Source organism: Paramormyrops kingsleyae, chromosome 3, assembly GCF_048594095.1.
Source record: "Paramormyrops kingsleyae isolate MSU_618 chromosome 3, PKINGS_0.4, whole genome shotgun sequence".
NCBI classification, from domain to species: domain Eukaryota; kingdom Metazoa; phylum Chordata; class Actinopteri; order Osteoglossiformes; family Mormyridae; genus Paramormyrops; species Paramormyrops kingsleyae.
Window position 1 is genome coordinate 5,415,704 of NC_132799.1, and position 19,313 is coordinate 5,435,016.

Here is a 19,313-nt window from a genome sequence, read left to right on the forward strand (position 1 = left end):
ATCCTGGGTCGTCCCCGGGCTCTCCCCCCAGTTGGACATCCTCAAAGCACCTCCCCAAGGACGTGCCCAGGAGGCATCCTAGATATCCTCAATTTGCTAAACATATTGGGACATTTCGCTTCATATTGGAACACAGGCTCAAACCCATTGTGGTGCAGGGATGCAAAGTTTCTTCCATGGAAAGACAAAAGTTAACGGCAATCAATGGAATTGGGGAGAGACACCCTCTGGTTCTTGTGTGTCTTCTACCAGCAGTTCGTCCGCTTCTCCATACTCCCCTTCTCTTGCAATAATGTAGACATTTTTTGTTGCAAATTTGCCTTCACAGTTAAAAATCTCAAGGTGTGAGCCTAGCGGCTGTGCAGAAGTGCCGTTTTCCCGCATCCATATTTGAAAAAATGGTAAAAAGTGTAAAGGCAGCTGGGCCAGCGCAGTTAGCCAGCTGCCTGGGTCATGTCCTCTCTCTCCTGTGCACTTTTGCTGCTATGATCTCTGGGCTGAGAGGCGAGACCTGTGAGCCAGTAAACCCGTGACCCACCCCTCCCAGGTACGAGGCTCTTCTAGGCCACTGAGGGCTGCATTATATTTGTGCGTGAACCTGCCAGGCCTCTGCTTATAAAAATGAACCTTCCCTAGTGGCCAGTGGAGGTTAATTCCCATTCCGGAAGGATAAAGGTGGAAGTGTAGTGGCTCAGCGGCTCTTGGCAATGTTTAGGCTGTTTTTCTTTTCCGCAGCTTTAGATTTCTCCCTCGTCTGGTGCCCAGTGCACTGTCTGACGTTCCTGGAAGTAACTCCCAGGAGTGAATGTCAGTTTGTACCAAGAGATTAAAGAGTGTTGACGTCTAGAACGACTGTGTATTAATACTCGATTACAGCAAAAGCTTGGACCTTCTGTATAAGGGGGCATAAACATATCCACTATCTTGTCGTCATTCTCCTCCTAAGAAGGTATTGCAGAGAATATGTTACTTTGAAAGCTCTCTTCACGCTGTCAGCCTCTCAGAAGCGATGATGACCATAAGTGGTTACGTCATGCTATGAATAGATGTAGCTGGGCCGTGTTGGCAGGTGCTGGGCCCAACCCAGGCGTGGTCACGTGTCGGCAGGCCCCAGGCCCCCGTCTTTCGTTCTGTCCTGACATGGTCGCGTGTCGGCAGGCCCCAGGCCCCCGTCTTTCGTTCTGTCCTGACATGGTCGCGTGTCGGCAGGCCCCTGGCCCCCGTCTTTCGTTCTGTCTGGACATGGTCGCGTGTCGGCAGGCCCCAGGCCCCCGTCCAGGATGTAAGCTTTTCACATCCCCATTCTGCCAGTCTAGCCCTCCCCAAATTCATAACTCCCACAGTAAATGCATTTTCTCTCAACCCTCTGCCGGCTGTTTTAAAACCACTTTAGAAGTGTCACCGAGACAATGAGCTGAAGTGGAGGTGAGTTATAGGGAAAAACAATCACATTAACAGCTGGTAGTAGATTGTCACCCCAAAGAGATTCGCATCGTGGTTTCCGGGGACTCAGTGACTTTGTGCTCATCGCAGCGTCACGTATGGCTGGGTTCCACGGAAAGCAGCCAGCTAAGAGGTCGCACATCCTCCTTGCCGGAATATCTTGTCCCCATGGACTGGGTTCATTCATCCTTGCCCTGCTTGATTCGGAACCTCATTTGGTCAGGTTACTGTCGTTCCAGTGGTGTGTTCGACTTTTCTCCATTGCTTGCGAGCAGCTGCCCTAAGGGTCTGCACTTGGCATTGCCCGACCACCATCATGTGTAGGACCAGCGGATGCTGCCGGACAGGATATGCAGGAAAGCAGTGAGGTGCCACGATAAGGGACTGCAAGCCAGGCCAAGAGCTGGGGGAGAGCCAGTGCCTATGACCTTTGACCCCATGCTATCATCTGGTTTTCTTCAAGATCGTGAAGGCCAAATAGACTTCAAAACAAGTTTAACATGGTTAATTTAGGGAATTGTTGTAATTTTAGTAATTACAATAATTGTAATGATAATAAAAATATACTGTTTGCTCCCAGATGTTTTATGCAGTTTTATTTATACAGCTTACTTTACATTTGTGAAGAAAAACACAATTCAATCATGTTCACAAAGCAGCCAGGCTTTGTGAGAATCAAGTTAAATTTGTTAATTGAATAGGACGGGTGAATGTGGCACTGTGGACGGTTCTCTCCTTCCTGATAATGTGACCCGTGTCACTGCGGCTGTTCAACGAGCCTCACTCGCCAGCTAGCCCACATGCTAATAGAAGGATGCTAACTTGGATTCCGGATCGTTTGCTGTCAACACTGTCCATGCCGCCTTGTCACTTGTCGCGGTCTGATTGTTGGAGGGGGGAAAGGTGTTGAATTCAACAAATTGCACCCCCACACGACCCCCTGACCGTAGCCAAAGTGTGTGGGAGCTCCAGCCCTCAAAGTCGTTCACTTAAGTGTAACTTTCCCAAGATCCAGTAACTAACACAATAGGGATAAAGATCACCAAATTAATAGGCCCCTGCGATTTTAATTGCAAAGATTCCTTGAAGGGAAGTTTGGCAAGCCTCCCAATGCCCCCCACCCACCCACCCACCCACATACCCTGCCTCCGTCCTCCCATCCAATCCCATTTTCACCTTTCTTTCCCCTTCACAGTAACCCAGTTAATGTCAAAGACTCACTTCAGTGGACCAGAAATAGGAGAGCTTATGAAGTGGGGGATCCGTGGTGTTTGGTCACGGTCTGTGCGATGGCCTTTGTGACCGCAATTTCGGGGAAGCTTAATAACTACTTGGCTCACGGTTACTGGCCCGTTTAGAGGTGATGGAATCCAGAAACCTGCCGGGGTTCATTTTCAGGCTCGGTTCTGCTGAGGGCAAAACGCCTCATATTAACATAGTTGTTTCTCTTTCATTCTTAAATGCGCATGCGCTTGTTTATGAATCAAGTGGCAAAGGGTTAAATTCCTGGTGAATTTTACTCCTGCATTAAGCTGTGAAGGGCCGTGGTGCTCTGCTCGCACGCTGGTGGGGTTTGCAGCCGCGAATGACACGTGTAGAGGGACCACGAGTGGCGAAACATAATAGGTGTCAGAGATCTGTGGCTGTGCGATGAATCAGAAAGCGGTGAATTAGCCGGGGTGGGCGCCAAAGGGGTTCTTTCGGAGAGGCTAAGTGGCTACATTAGCCCAGCAAGGTTTCCCCAGGCGAATGAAGGAACCTCTTTCATCCCGGTCCTGTGAGGAACTCTTCCAGATTGACAGGTAGAACCATCTGTGCTTTTCCATTTAATGTTCCTCAACTATTTCCTTCCCCTGTTCAATAATGTGCCCTGTGACGGTTGCATTAAACGGTTAATTACACCGATGAATTACAACTGTCTAAATTAGTACAATTATCTATTTAAAAGCACATTTCCCTTGTGTTTAACAGGGACATAATTGGCATTAAAGTCACATATTTATGAAGATGGTATATTTAGATATATATATATGTGTGTGTGTGTGTGTTTTTACAGGCCAAATGTGGATTCTTTTGAAATACTGATAACTGAGTTGCCCAGTACCTGTCAGCTCTGGCTTGCTGGGGGTGTGATGTTTGACCAGGAGTCCCGAAGGGACTCTGCAGCTGCAGTTAATTCCGCCTCCTGTCACGTCAGACGGGAGGCTGATGGAAGCCATTGCCTGAAAAGTGGTCTAATTACCCTTATTTCTTTCTGAGACCTGGTTTCCGGGGTCTCCTTCAGGGTTCTGTTCAATGGCACTTTCCGTCTACCACTAATATGATATTGTAACTTTGCAACTCTAGATTTTGCAGTTAAGATCATTCAGGAGGATTGCCAGTGCTGTATTTAAATACCATGTTCTCATACATTTTTCATTAAAAATCAGACCCCCCTAGTAAAGGCTTACCCCCCGCCTTTTCATAAATCTTGAGTGATGCTCCTATTATCATTGGTTATTCCCTCCCCATGGCATATTTCTAGAAGCTGGCAGGAGCCCGCAGCCTAGCGGCAACTGTGATCCTTCTTGCAGCGGTGTCTCTTACCCGGGAGAATGTGAGCTCACAGGGAAGAAGCATGTGAGCATACGCTTCTCCTGGCATTCTCGTTTCATGCTGTCGTGAGCCGCATTTGCGCTCACATGACTTGACGTGAAGGTCATGCCTTTAATGAGCTTTCTCACTCCCCTCCCTTCCTCCATTCCTTCGTTCCCACGTCTCCGTCTCTGATATTCTTTCTGTAATTTATGACGGCATCTTGATTGTAGATAATAAATCGTCCCGGGCCAGGCGTGAGGTTGACGTGGTGGTTGGAGCTGGGTTTGATCCCACGACCTTCTGGGCCACAGATTCGGGCCACGACCGGATTCCTGGTGACCCGCTGAGACATAGACTAAGATTAGGTTGATAGGACTGTGCAGCCAGTGAAATACGGCAGGAGGTTCTGTTGTTCTGCATCCAGAAGTCTTTGTCCCCTTGTCCCTCTATGATTCAGTGCCCTGGCTCGACCGTGTTTGGTATCCTGCGCCAAAATAAATAAATAGGACTTTCTTTGGCTCTCCAAATTAATGAGGTGGTTTGCTCTGTTATCAGGGAGCTATAATTGCCTGTCAGGCTGTTTCACGCCAGAGAAATCGGGCCAAGCTCCAGCCCTGGCACAGATGCCACCTTTGCATTTGGGGCCAGGGGAAACCTTTACCATACATGGCATTACGTCGTAGTCGCTCTGTGACTTTTTTATTTCAGAAGTACAGAAGTTACAATCGGCACCAACCATTTCCCGGGGCCCCAATGGTTTTCTGCATTCTGGTAGTGAATGAGTTTCTTTGTGTGTGTGTGTGTGTGTGGATTATGTTTACATTACATTGTGGATACCAAATGTCCCCCACAATGTGATAAAAACCTGTTTTTCTGACGTTGTGGGGACCATTGTTTCGGTCTCCACAAAGATCTGTGAAAGCAAGCAAAATACTAAACGTGCCAAAAGTCTCATATTTTGCTTGGTTATGGTTAAGGTTATGGCTGGGATAAGGGTTAATGTTGTCATGTTGTGATAAGAGTTTTCCCCATATAAATGAATGGAGAGTCCCCACAATGATATATGGGAACACCTCCCACCCTCAGCTTGCGCCAACAGGTCAGTGGCGGATATATTTTGCCATCCGGTGCGATGAAGGGTAGTCTATCCATTATATAGAGAATGAGCAATGAATTTGTGACGAATTGTCCCTCTGGTTTATTGAAGCTTGGGTCATTCTAGGGAACAATGTCTCTCACCCAAAAAAGTAATGGGGTCAGGGGTCAACAATGTACAATAGGTACCAATGCGATTATTTCACCATTTGTCTTAAACCATTTTAAGAATAATCTAAAGATGTATGTATATATAATGAGTGTGGCATAACAAAGTGGGTCACCCATCATTTTACCCTTCACACTCGGTATTCTCCGCGATTTCTATTCTCTGTCCCATTCTGCAATTGCAGCTTCAGGGGGATGGGTTTGTTAGCCTCGAACCCGAGGTGCTCTGGCCTGTACTACTGCTTTCCATTTCTGGAACCAGGTACTGTATACTAAAAAACGAAAAAGAGCTGCCACTATGGAATCAAATTGCTGTTTAATACACATTGCCATCCAGTCCTCACTCTTCCATTAGGCTATGATATACATTAAGGTAGGACTTCAGCTCTAGTTTTTGGATTTTATTCAAAAGTGTTCAGATGTTACGTACTTTTGAATCACTCTCCTGTGAAGATGGGGAACCCGCTCCACGGCCTCACCCCCGCCATGTCCAGACTGAGAAAAAGCTGTCGTTCTCAGTCTGGACCACTACTTTGCTGGGGGGTACCCCTGGACTGCTTTTAAAGTGCCTTAGGACTGTGCCCCTCACAGTTGAAAGTAAACCACTCACAAGGACTTTGGACTGGAGTTATATTTGTCCTGGGGGGCATATTTTTAATTTTGAGGAAGGAATAGGCAGTTAAACCTACATATAGTGTGAAAGTAATAAAAAGCCGTAATTTAAATATAAGCACCGCCTCTGCTGGTAGTCATTGCTAGTGAAGAGAATGGATGAGTCTGAGATTTTTTATTTAGAATCACTGTAGCTTAATTCCCCTTTGCTCCTTCCAGCTGTACATAGCTGTGTTGTTTACTTAAGTTATTTGTGTGTTACTCTGGAGAGGCTGGCCTTATTCCTGCAATCTCAGCAGTCTGTTCATCAGCATCCCCTAATAACTGCGAATCATCAGCAGCCAGAATTCTGTTGCTTTGCAAAATAAGAGCATTAACACTCAGCTTGGGAACATGACAGAACTCGCCATGTCTGACCACCACGGAGTCTTTAATAATAACGGCGGACATGGGATGTGTGTACTGATCTTGAACCAGGCGAGAGGCCATGATATAACAGCCGGCTGGTGTTTCTCCATCACGAGAAGCCGTGTTGACGTGGAGGTGAGCAATGTTCGTTTGTTTTTGTTTTTTTTTTGTCTGCTAGAGGGTGCATCTGATCTCGGAGAGAGTTTAGATAGCGTGGATCTGGGTGGATATTGTTTCAAAATATACCTCGGAAATGTTATTATGATACTCCTGTGCCTCGTTTGAGGGGAAACCAGACAGTAACATTCTCTCTGCGTGGCACTTATCTTGAATCGTCCTACTTTCCCGACGCCACTTATCACGCAAAAACGGAAAAGGTTGGGTTGAAAAATGCAAACATCGTGCATGTCTTCACTTGACAGCCTTTGTGTCTATTGGAGATTGAAATGGATTGTTTCCTGAAATTGGCAGCCATTGGCAGCGCTCTAAAAACTTGTCTCAAGGTTCATAGGCTAACTTCTTCTGCTCCGATTCCTTGACTGGCTTTAATTATCATTATACTGCCTACGGAGAAATTCCCATCTTTGCCTCCAGTTTAAGTGTTTGCGTTTCCGGTTGCCATGGCAATGCGGCTTAACACCGGCCAGCTCGGTACGGGTCGCCACTGTGCAACATATTCCAAGTGTCTTCTCTCTGTGGTCCTCCATTTCTCCTTTGGTATCTCCAACCGCAGGACAGGGATAACCATTTGAAGCCGCCTTTGAAACCGTGTTTAGTGATTCATATCATGATTACTCTTTTTCCCTGTAACCGGGCCGTGAAAATTCCCTTGCTGGCAAGAGCCATTGATGAAAGCCATTCAACGCTGACCACACTTTATTAAACATACGTGGTGTTCTTCCATGTAATAAATCGTAGGCTTGATTACAACACAAGCAGTCCGAGAGGACATGGATCCAGCTGTTTGTTTACAACTCGGGCAGTGAGGGCTGTGTGCTGAAACCTGGGGAGACAGACTTCGTAATCGCTCACTTTGGCTTGAGCTGGGTATTTACTGGCCCTCTGTTTGCATTCAGCAGGCCATATTGTTGGGTTAGTGTAAAGCGAGAAAGGAAGATCACATCTCTGCTATGAAGCATGGCCTGTGCTATAAATATACATACAATGTGCATGGTCAGGAAACCCCCCATAAGACATTGCTCTGACCACGTAATGTTAAACACCCCCTCAGTGTCTGGATTTTGGGGGGAAAAAAAACTGCAATGGTTCATCCAAGGTCTTGCTTTGATTTTTTTTGTTCCATCTAAATGTTTATTTTTCCCCTTTTCCCCTACAGGCTGTCAGAAGTGTTCGACTTCCCCAGCTGTTGTCCCATGTTAGCTGTGGTCTGTAATGAATACATCCCCTACGGTGCCTCCTCATTTCCTCAGATGCCGACCACTGTCCTTGACTGGCTGATACTGCTTGTCGCTCATCACGCCGGCCCCTGTCTGTCGACGAAGGCCTTCTGAGAATGGTAGCACCTTTACAGTGAGACTTTTGCTTCTGTTTTGGGATAGCACGCTGGCCCCGATCCTCTAAAGTCTCCGATAAATGACATTTTGACTCCGTAATGGAAAGAGGGTCTCGAATTGTTGCTTGATGTGGCTCTGGCACGGGGGACTCGAGCGACCCAAGCCTAAATACAGGCAACAGAGATTATCCAACCAGAGTTGCGGGAGGGTTGAAGAACACTTGAAGGCATGCAGTCCGATGAGCTGTTCAGCCGAAAGCTGAAAGCCTTGAATGGAAACATGGGACCTCCAAATAGCAGCGCACAAGGGAAGGTCGACGGGGGAGGCAAGAGCAATGGGACACCAGTTATGCCTAAGATGGGTGTCCGAGCAAGGGTGTCAGAGTGGCCCCCCAAAAGAGAGGGCTGGGAAGGCCGTCTACTTTTCAATTATGAAAGTGGAGTAATGAGTTTCCAGAATGGACAATTAGGCCAAAGGAGGAACATCCTCGAGCAGGGCGACGAGGCCTCTGTGGACTCAGAGGAGTTCCCCGGGGAAAACAACTCACAGATCAATGTTATGAGTCCCTTGCCTCCCAAGGGGCTCAACCCCATCCGGCAGCGCAGTAACAGTGATGTGACCATCAGCGACATCGACACAGAGGACATCTTGGACCAGAATGCTGTCAACCCCAATACAGGGGCCTCACTGCACCGCGAATACGGCAGCACTTCTTCCATTGACCGGCAAGGCCTGTCTGGTGAAGGATTCTTCACCATGTTGAAAGGCTACAGAGTTGACCCTCTGGATCACCGCAGTATTCCTCCACTGGGTTTTCCCGAGCTGCTGCGCTATGACATGTCTGTGTCCCCTAGCTTGCAGACAGCTGCTCAGATTGCCCGTGGAGAGGTCATGCAAATCTCGAGCTTGGACTATGTGGATGGCTCCCTGTTCTATAGCCGCGAACAAGAAAGGTCCTTCATACGGCGCTTCAAGTCTGAAACTTCAGAAACTTCGCTGTTCCGGAAGCTTCGGACCATCAAGAGCGACCATGAAGGGCTGCGTCTTTCCATCGAACAGGAGGACCGCCGGCCCTTCAGCTTCCAGAAGTGCTTTTCCCACTACGATGTGCAGAGTATCCTCTTCAACATCAGTGAGGCCATGGCTAACCGGGTAAACCTGGGCAAGCGGAAGAACACCACCACGGGGGCCTCAGCTGCCTCGCAGCACCACGTTTCTGGGGGTGCCCCAACAATCGAGTCCCCCTTAGGCAGCCGTGAGGACCTCAATTCCAAAGAAAATCTGGACACAGATGAGGGGGATGGGAAGAGTAATGACCTGGTGCTCAGTTGCCCGTATTTCCGTAATGAGATTGGTGGAGAGGGTGAGAGGAGGATATCCCTCTCTAGAGCGAACTCGGCCAATTATGGGGCCGGTGAGAACTGCTCTTTTGAGTCCTCACTCAGCTCCCACTGTACAAACGCTGGGGTGTCCGTTCTGGAGGTTCCCCGGGAGAATCAACCCATCCACCGTGAGAAAGTGAAGCGTTACATCATCGAGCATATTGACCTAGGAGCATACTACTACCACAAGTATTTCTATGGGAAAGGTAGGGCACACAGAGTCTTTGTTTTCATAACTTAACTATGACCCCTTCCAACTGTCACTTAGTGCATCTCTCAACAAAGTGCTCAAGTTACATTGCAAACAACCTGGTTTTGGTGAAATTCTGCCACCATATACAGTAGTTGATATTAGTCTTGTTTTCTGGAAATAAGGCCAACTGTGGGGTTGTGCACAGACTCCCTGACTAGACACCTCATGCAGTCTTGGACTTTAATAAAGGAGCAAGTACCATTTGTTTCCGCATGTATTCTAGGTACTGTTTTTATTTCAGATAAAAATGCATTTTCAGTTGATTCCCAGCAGTTGAAACTGACTCTGATCTCATTATTACAGTCCACTGAGGCAAGTCAACATGGGACATTTGATACTGGCTATGGACCAGAGGAAGGACAACATTTTTAACATCTAGAACAAGAGTTTATTTCAGTTTTATTTATCTCAAATGCCATCTTCTGCCCTTGGCCTAGAGGACAGGCTTTGTGAAAAGCACTTTTGTGTCCCGGCTTCCCAAAGTAATATGACTGATTGTTTTTGTGCACAATTCCCTGGTTGGAATTAAGAGCTCTAATCTGTTCTAGGTCAATGCTGTTTGGTCTGATGAAGGATTTGCTTAACCCTACAAATTCTCTAGGGACGGTAGGGCAATTGACTAAGATCATCAGCCGGGGATTGCCAATTTCAGGTTTGTGTACAGGCTGCACAACGAGGCGAGGTATCACATGACAGTGGACGTGGAGTTCATCCTCGCTCGCGATCGCCTGTCATCATCAGTTGTTTATAAGTATTTTTGTTTCCGTCCTCCTTAAAGCAAAAGGCCCTTGCAGAAATAACGTCCCCCATGCTCCGATTCCCACGGCGGTCACGCACGTCATTAAGATTGACTGCCCTCTGATCGTTGCAGCATGTGAGCCTGAGACCATCTATTTGTGTTGCCGCGAGTGTGAGGGAGGGAGGGCCCTCAGCCAAACAGCGGCGGCGAATGGGGAATGGCTTGATGTTTAGAGCTCGCCTGATTCGCTGACTGATGGTTTAATCCGATGTGTCGGCGTGAATAATTAAAGGGAGGGCGGCAGATGAGGAGTCCCTGGTGACCACATCACTTCTGGCTCGTCGGCATGTTCCTCCCTGTCCCATTTTTGCCTCGTTCCCACAGTAAAAGAGGTGCAGTGCTGGCCAGGACCCCTCCCTCACCCAGCGTGGCAGATGGCCTATCTGCTGCCCCCCAGCATTGTTCCCAAGAATCACATGTTGTCCTCTTTTAATTGTATCTTTGCATGTATTTATTTTGTTAGCCCTTAAAAACGGTATACATATATACAGTATATACACATATATAGCTGTATTAATTCATGAACACATATGTAAGTCATCCCTTAAATTACTTTCTCTGTGGTACAGCAGCCTTCCTGGGGTTTGAATGAGTAACTATTACTCCACATACTGGGTAGTGCTACTGGGAATTGCACTACCAGGTAAAGTCTGATGGGAGCGCAGTGACGCAAAGGCCTTCAGGCAGGCTGGAGGACAGGCTGCAACGGGCTTGGGTCAGGCTGGCCCGCTTCAGGGCAACATGTCTCAGGAGTGCTTCTGGACCAGGACTCCAGCTGTGCTGATGTTATTTATGATTTGGGGTTTTTTTTTTGTTGATGTTGTTATTTTTTTCAACCAATAGAACATCAGAATTACTTTGGGGTGGATGAGAATCTGGGGCCAGTGGCGGTAAGCGTCCGCCGGGAGAAAGCTGATGACGGAAAGGACAAGGATGGGAATCAGTACAACTACCGGATCACATTTAGGACCAGTGAGGTAATGGCAGCCCATATTCTATGTTTTGCAAAGATCCGCCGTAATACGTCCGCCATTGATGTAGCCTACTTGGAAAAGAGCTTTTCCGGGATGGGTTATGTTTGTGGTGACATGTTTTCATGTTATCGTTGTGTTATTTCATTTCATGTTTCTTTATTTTGTTTTTGATTTTAATCTGGTTTTAATTCTGGTAAGACTGTCTAGATTCAGGCTACCCCAAGCATTTTGGCTCTAAAGCCAAAAAGTCTTTATTTTTTTAAAACTCCAGGCATTAGGTTCTATTTTTTTAGCATTTGTCCATCATACACAAACATCAAAGAAATGCAAAATAAGAGCAAGTAAAGCTGGTAATCAGTCAATTATGGGATGTCACATTCGATCATGTCTGTGAGCGGTTATCTGAGAGGGAACAGTGGGAGAAGATGCTCTCTCTCTGAATGGCGCTCCCACACAGTCGACGTCTGGGACGTCTGGTAGATCTCGTCGTAGGGTGGGGGGGGGAAGCGGGGGAGGGAATCCAGCCCACATGTGGATCTGTCCCGTTTGACTGTGATGGGGTGGTGTGGGAGCTGAGGCATGCCGCTGGCAAATAAAACCAGTCTATGGGCTTTGGAGGGGGGGGGGGGGTGTGGGATCAGCGACAAGTCTACACCTGTGGCCTCCGTGCTGGTGTTCACTTTCACCATGTTTATCTACATGGCAGATAAGTTTCTATCTAAAGGAACTATAGATGTGCTCAACCTTGCCCCTTAAGTCACTTTGATTTCTTTGATTTGTGTCTGTGTTTGCGTACAAGTACATGGAAGAGAAATAAGTTCACTACTCGGTCTGCTAAAGTTCAGTATTACACCTTCTCTGACTGCTTCAGTTGGCTCCTTATTGCTCCGCCCCTTCCCATTGACTCCTTATTGCTCTACCCCTTCCTATTGGCTCCTTATTGCGCTACCTCTTCCCATTGACTCCTTATTGCTCTACCCCTTCCTATTGGCTCCTTATTGCTCCACCCTTTCCCATTGGCTCCTTATTGCTCCACCCCTTCCCATTGACTTCTTATTGCTCTACCCCTTCCCATTGGCTCCTTATTGCTCTACCCCTTCCCATTGACTCCTTATTGCTCTACCCCTTCCTATTGGCTCCTTATTGCTCCACCCTTTCCCATTGGCTCCTTATTGCTCCACCCCTTCCCATTGACTTCTTATTGCCCTACCCCTTCCCATTGACTCCTTATTGCTCTGCCCCTTCCTATTGGCTCCTTATTGCTCCGCCCCTTCCCATTGACTCCTTATTGCTCCGCCCCTTCCCATTGACTCCTTATTGCTCTACCCCTTCCTATTGGCTCCTTATTGCTTGATTCCTACTGGTCCTCCTACCCCTGCAGCTCACCACACTGAGGGGAGCCATCCTGGAGGATGCCGTGCCCTCCACCGCGCGACATGGGACGGCGCGGGGCCTGCCACTGAAGGAGGTACTGGAGTACGTGATGCCAGAGCTGAACATCCAGTGCCTGAGGCTGGCCCTCAACTCGCCGAAGGTCCCCGAGCAGTTGCTGAAACTGGACGAGCAGGGGGTGAGTGCAGCGCTAGGGGGCACCCGGCCAGCAGGGGCTGACTGTCATAGCTACTGCATGCAAGAGGAGGTACCTAGCAGTGGGAAATGTGTGGCTCAGCTGGTTAAGATGCTGTATGTGTGATGAGATTGCTGGTTCAAATCCCCGAGTCAGACGTGTGATGTCATCATTGGGCCCTAGAGCAAGGTCCTTAACCCTCAGTGGCTCCAGGGACTGTCAAACCCTGCTTGCTCAAAAATGTCAAAAATTCATCAATGTTTCTCTGGATAAAAGCATCCACTAAAAATAGGAAGAGTAGTTTATAGTATATTAAGTTTTGATTTGTCCACCTGTTTTTGGCAGCCATGGTGTAAGATGTGTCTCATTTACATGGCTACAGTTCCTTCCCATCATTCTCTGTCCCAGCTACATGGGGGGGGGGGGGCTCAGTGGGTGTTGGGCTGCATGATCAGTGCCGGTCCCACTCAGAATGAGTCGTGGTCACAGCAACACTTTTGATCCAGCTTTTTATTCCAGTTGGGGTGCAAATGCGATAAATCAAACAACCGTCATTAATTAATTTTTTCTCCTCCTTGCCCTTAATCGTTTTGAGAGTAGTAATTACTGTAGAGGCAGAATTTATACATGCATATATGATTAAGGCCACAGTACAGGGTTAGAGGACATATGGGCTAGTGCCTCATTGGTGAATCATCTCTTATTTTTAAGCTATGGAAAACACGTTAGTCAAAGCTGCGTAGCGTTTAAGTGCTGTGGGTATTATGGTGTTTTGCGGAAGGCAACACTGCTACGGTTTTATCATTATTACTTTGTATTAATGGTTCCTCGCTATGTCACGTGACAAATAGCTTTGCGACGTGCAAGGCTCTAATGCCCCATATCTGCATGCTTCAATGTCTGGCAACGCCAATGTTACCGTGGCCCTCTGTGATACCAAGAGTCATTGCAGGCCTGGGCAAAACTGTTTGGGTTTCGCTATCACTGAGCCAGATGAGTGGGAACTTGGGGAATGAGGAGGAGGTCGTCATGGTTGATGTTTCGTGCAGATGCCACATGTGATCTAAGTTTTTTTTTCTTTTCATGTCCTTGACTGTCGCTGGCAGTAGTAGAAAAAAAAAACACTCTGTATCCAGGCCTGGGGAATGAGATTTTGTTGCCTTTTTCCCACTTAAATAAAAGCAGCCATATAACGGAAGAAAACGAATCAAAAGCACAAAGAGGAATGACAAGCGGGTTAGGAGTTGGATCAAAAATTTCAGACAGAAGTCCCTGCCTTCAGATTGTAGATGCAGTGTTACTTAGGGTAGGGCTGGCTTTGTCTCCCCATAAGGGTAGATGCCTTCTCAATGAGTCAGTGTCTTTGAGGGGGGGGGGGGGGGTGTTTCACAGGGGGGGCAGAGATAACGGGAAGGGGAGCTCAATGGGAGAATATACTGTTACTGGTGACTAGAAAGCTTGACGTTTCATGTGTCATCACTCATAATGACAGACAGACACATTTCCAAATGTTCCGGAACTGCATTACCCGAGCAAATGATGCTTTTTGAAAAGATGGAAGTAGTCAACAGTCTATAAAGATAATGTGAAGGACAATGGTCATGTTTGTGGGCAGGCCATTCCACACTGCCCCCCCCAACCCTAACCCCCCCACACGTAAAATTATCCACAATAGCGTTAACAAAGCGTTAGGTGGGGTAATGCTGCCATCCCGATACCTGAGATCACCCTCTACGTGATTCCCCATCTCCTCATCTTCCTCTCAGGAAGCAAAGTGAGCTTTTTCCAGAACGGAAGCTTACTCTCTCGGGTTTTTTGTGAAAACCTTCCTTCAACGCCTAAGGCACTGCATTCCATTACTGAAGCGTGAGGCAGTGCTGCCATTGGCTAGTGTGAGCCAAGCATCAGGTTTCTGTTTTCATGTCTTCATTGGTGCTGTCATGGCTGTATGGTGTGAGGGGCTTGTTGGGCTGTTAAAGGCCACAGATGGGATGCATCACTGGCTCCATAGGCTATCCATAGCAATGTATTCATGCCAACATTCCGGCAACGGTATTTGTAATACTTTTCTTGATATGCCCCAGTTGTGTCAACGACATATTGGTAGGATAGCTCATAGATTATACTGACGCTGCAATATTAAATTCTTAAGATTCTTGCTTATTAAATTCATCGAAATCGGGTATGTTGCGTGATACCCGGCCTCAGCGGTGTGTGGCCTGGCTGAGGAAGTCAAAGAGCAGTATCACCATGACGACACAGAGGCATGCTGGGACTGCTTAGCCTGTGGATTGGGGGGCACTGGGCATGGAACTCGCAGAGCCTCTACAGGAAACACCTTTCGTTATCTCACAGATACCTGTTGTTTGATGTTTACGTTAAAGAGTCAGTGAACTTGCAGATTGCAAATTTTTGCTAGTGTTCCTGAAACTTGGCAGCAAAGGAATCTGAAACTCACAAGGTTTAGATGGGGGCAGGCAGCCATTGCACAAGTCCCTACCAGCAACCGCTGAGAAAAAATTAAACACTAGTTCATGTATTGCCTGCCTCTCCTTTTCATGACGGTTCGTAGTAGAGATCAGGGTTTTGCTTCCATTTACTTTTATATAGCAGATGAGTTTGTCCAAAGTAACGCACTTCATGTTACAAACATATGGCTGTCAAAGGATTGACAAAACGTGAGGTCAGCTGGGCTGAGCTTCCAGTGAAGGCTCAGATACTGGTGTAAGTGGGACAGGAGCTACGCAACAGCTTCCAAAAAAAGTAAGAATCTTATAAAACTATTCAATGATGTGCAACGTTAATTTAAGAACATGCCTCGTCTTTTTAGTAGCTGTAGTTTGGCTGATTTACGGTCTGATGGGAGGTTCCAAGGTTCTTCAGGCCTTTTAAGAGGAAGCTGATGTAAGCTGGAGCATGAAAGCCTGGCCATGGCATCATTCTCATTCTGCAGCGTTCACAGTAGGTCAGACTTGCAGTTTCAAAGGGTAGCTGCAGTTTACCCATAGAGTGTATTGATTTTCTTTCCCGTTGGCTCCACACTTATACACACATATGTCCAATAAGGCTAAGACAGTGTTTCCCAACCCGGTCATTGGGGACCAGCAGACGATCCACGTTTTTGCTCCCTTCCAGCTACCGGGAGCTGAGAGGGAGCAAAAATGTGGACTCTCTACAGGTCCCCAAGGACCGGATTGGGAAACACAGGGCTAAGAAGTTCAAGCAGAATGTTTTCCAAAACAATGCAGTGCAAGCCAGGGGACAGGATGTGACTGGCAGCTGTTCAGTGACGCTTCCTGCGGTTTGTGGTCGTAGCTGAGCTTCCAGCACAAGGTGGGCATCCTGTACTGCAAGGAGGGCCAGAGCACGGAGGAGGAGATGTACAACAACGAGAGCGCTGGGCCCGGATTCGACGAGTTCCTGGACCTGCTTGGACAGAGGGTACGGCTGAAGGGCTTCACCAAGTACAGAGCGCAGCTGGACAACAAGAGTAAGGACGGTCCATGCACACGCATCGCTCCCATGGTCTATGCTTGTGCCACCGTTGCTCACTTGCTTCTCCATTGCAGCTGATTCCACAGGTACCCATTCTCTCTACACAACCTACAAAGACTATGAGCTGATGTTCCACGTCTCCACACTGCTGCCCTACACTCCCAACAACAGACAGCAGGTAAGTGCTCTTCTCACGGGGGCCGGAAGCATCCCTCTGCCCTCCAACCAGCATCCACCTTATCCACTCTCCTCTACAAGGACCCTCTGTTACAGTAGCTGGCGAGCAATGTTGCTGTGGCAACTGCGCCAAACATGGCTGTTAATTACAGCTTCTCTCAGGGGGGAGTTTGGGGGGGGGGGGTGGTGGTATATGTCTTTTGTGACAAATGGAGCTGACTGTGCCCTCTGAACTCCAGCGGACACTGACATACGACAAACTGGCCAGCATCTCCATTTCTTTGCTCTAGAGAACTGAGAACTCAGCTCCTGCGGAGGTCTGATGTCCCACTGACACAGCAAACTGGCACGAGGGACAGAGGCTTTGCCTGTCGGGGTTTCTGACCTGCAGCACAGAGATTCATTGAAATCTTTGACCTTGATTTGCTGAATTACGGGATTTTCTTCTGCTTTTCTCTCATTCATAAATGATGCTGCATCATGTGGATTAATGCTCATCCTATGGCAGCCAAGCTTCTAGAAGGTTCCCCACCCCTTGGGTCACATCCCCCGCTCCACCTTTGATCCCATCCACCTGCCAGGCCGCATGCCAGCACATGAGGGTAGCGTGTGGCCCAGTTCATCATCAGACAGCCATGCCACAGTCTATATCATATTGATTCATGACTCAGGTCTACAATGAGCAATATGGGACGAGTTTGTTCTTAAAGCGAAGACGGCATGTCCACAGAAAAGGCACCTCCAGTGCTGTCCTCACTGCTAAGCAAAGGAGCCAGTCAGTATATCGGATCAGCACCACCTGTAGTCCGATGTTTGCATTTAGCCACTTAGATAACATTTTCCCTCCTTAAAGTGATTAAAATAAAAAAAAACGTATTATACAACCCGCTGTTTTATTAATAAGCAATTTGGATCAAATACTCACTCGAGTATTGCAGTAGAGTACTTTGACATAAGGGTCAACATCTATGCTATACTATACTATACTATACTATACTATACTATACTATATGTTCTCTTAAGGTGTGGGATGGGTAGATAATTCAGGCTTTGGTGTCAAAATGTCAGATTGACTGTTCATGGCTTGGCTTGTTCATATTGCCCCATCTCTTACCCCTCTCTCTCTCCCTCTCTCTCTCTCTCTCTCTCTGCCTCCTATCCATTTGTCATCCAGCTCCTGAGAAAGAGGCACATTGGGAATGACATAGTTACCATCATCTTCCAAGAGCCCGGCGCCTTGCCCTTCACTCCCAAGACAGTCCGCTCCCACTTCCAACACGTGTTTGTCATCGTGAAGGTCCACAACCCCTGCACAGAGAACGTGTGCTATAGGTGAGGGAGCGCTTTGGAACTCAGGAGCCACGTAGTGAACAGAGGAGAAATGGCCCCATCTGGACCCTTGCAAAATTAATGGTGTCAAGTCAAAATATCAGTTAGGGTTTTAATAATGGAAAGATTTCCAAAGTCAAAGTAATGAGCTCAGACTCTTAAAGCATTTAGATGGATTCATATGCTTTTGACGTCTATCTCCCTATAAATATTTTTGGCACTCAACAGCTTTTCTGGGGATTTAAACAGAAAGCTTCTCTTAGGTTGTCTCTGAATTGATGGGACCTCCTCATGCATGAAAATTCAACATCACTGAATTTACCTCAAAAGAAAATAATTATTCAGAAGCTATCTGATTCACATTGTCTTCTGTTAACCGTTTCCTCGGAGTGAGGCACATTGTTCTACTAAAACGTTGTGCATTGTTGGACTATGAAAGCTCAGATATGTTTTCATCTGGCTCTGCTGAATATGGATGATATGATTGTCTTGCGTTATTTGCAATGTGTATTAGTCATCCAGTGTTGATGCATTGCAGTGTTATAGGTGTGATCCACCGTGATTCTAATGAATTTTCTCTGTCTCCTCCAGCGTCGCTGTCTCCAGATCGAAAGGGGTTCCACCCTTCGGACCACCTATTCCCAAAGGTGTGACTTTCCCTAAATCTGCCGTGTTCAGGGACTTCCTCCTGGCCAAGGTCATCAACGGCGAGAATGCCGCTCACAAATCCGAGAAGTTCCGGGCGATGGCCACACGCACGCGGCAGGAGTACCTGAAGGATCTAGCCGAGAACTTTGTGAGCACTACCACTGTTGATTCGGCAGTGAAGTTCAGCTTCATCACGCTGGGTGCCAAAAGGAAGGAGCGCACGAAGCCACGACATGACGCACACCTGTTTAGTGCCGGGGCCACCACCTGGGCCGTGGTCGCCCATGACTTCAGCCAGTCGGCCGACATAGACTGCCTGTTCGGCATCTCCAATGAGTTCATTGTTTTGATCGAAGAGGAGACTAAGGTCGTGGTGTTCAACTGCTCCTGCCGTGACGTCATTGGCTGGACCTCGGGTTCCACGAGCCTCAAGATTTTTTACGAGCGTGGAGAGTGCATCATGTTCTCCACCCAAGAGAACTGCACTGAAGATATCAGGGAGGTTGTCCAAAGACTGGAGGTAATGCCAGGTTTTAGTAGGATATGGGTGGAGATATTGGTATCTAATGCAATTGTTGTCTAGTCCAGATGGTTAATCGGCAATTTAGCTAATAATCAGTGTGTTTGACACATTAACGATTTACAGTGTAGACTGACTTGGGCTCCATCGCTGCAGCAGCTTTGTTTCCCCTTATTTTGTGGCCCTCGCTCGTGTTTGTCTGGTCTGTCATTTCAGGGCCACAAGCCAACTTCCTCCTGGGAAACTGACAGGATGTCGACCAGTGCAGAAATCTGATCCTATTTTTTGGCTCAGTCTCAGAAATGCACTTCATAGATGAAGGCTGGCTGGGTAAATATAAGCAGGAAAAAGC

At 47.5% G+C, this 19,313-nt stretch overlaps 1 protein-coding gene across 4 annotated transcripts in view; it reads left to right on the top strand.

The window, feature by feature from the left end:
- Positions 1-19,313, top strand: part of LOC111835700 (signal-induced proliferation-associated 1-like protein 2) — a 76,596-nt gene that overhangs the window by 21,165 nt on the left and 36,118 nt on the right. For all 4 annotated transcript variants that reach the window (XM_023796273.2, XM_023796274.2, XM_023796275.2 and 1 more), the window contains 7 exons: positions 7,640-9,405; positions 11,095-11,228; positions 12,607-12,795; positions 16,108-16,282; positions 16,362-16,465; positions 17,639-17,796; positions 18,385-18,961. In XM_023796273.2, the coding sequence (XP_023652041.2) occupies positions 8,046-9,405; positions 11,095-11,228; positions 12,607-12,795; positions 16,108-16,282; positions 16,362-16,465; positions 17,639-17,796; positions 18,385-18,961 (2,697 nt within the window). In that variant the 5' untranslated portion in view covers positions 7,640-8,045. The remainder of the gene's footprint in view (positions 1-7,639; positions 9,406-11,094; positions 11,229-12,606; positions 12,796-16,107; positions 16,283-16,361; positions 16,466-17,638; positions 17,797-18,384; positions 18,962-19,313) is intronic.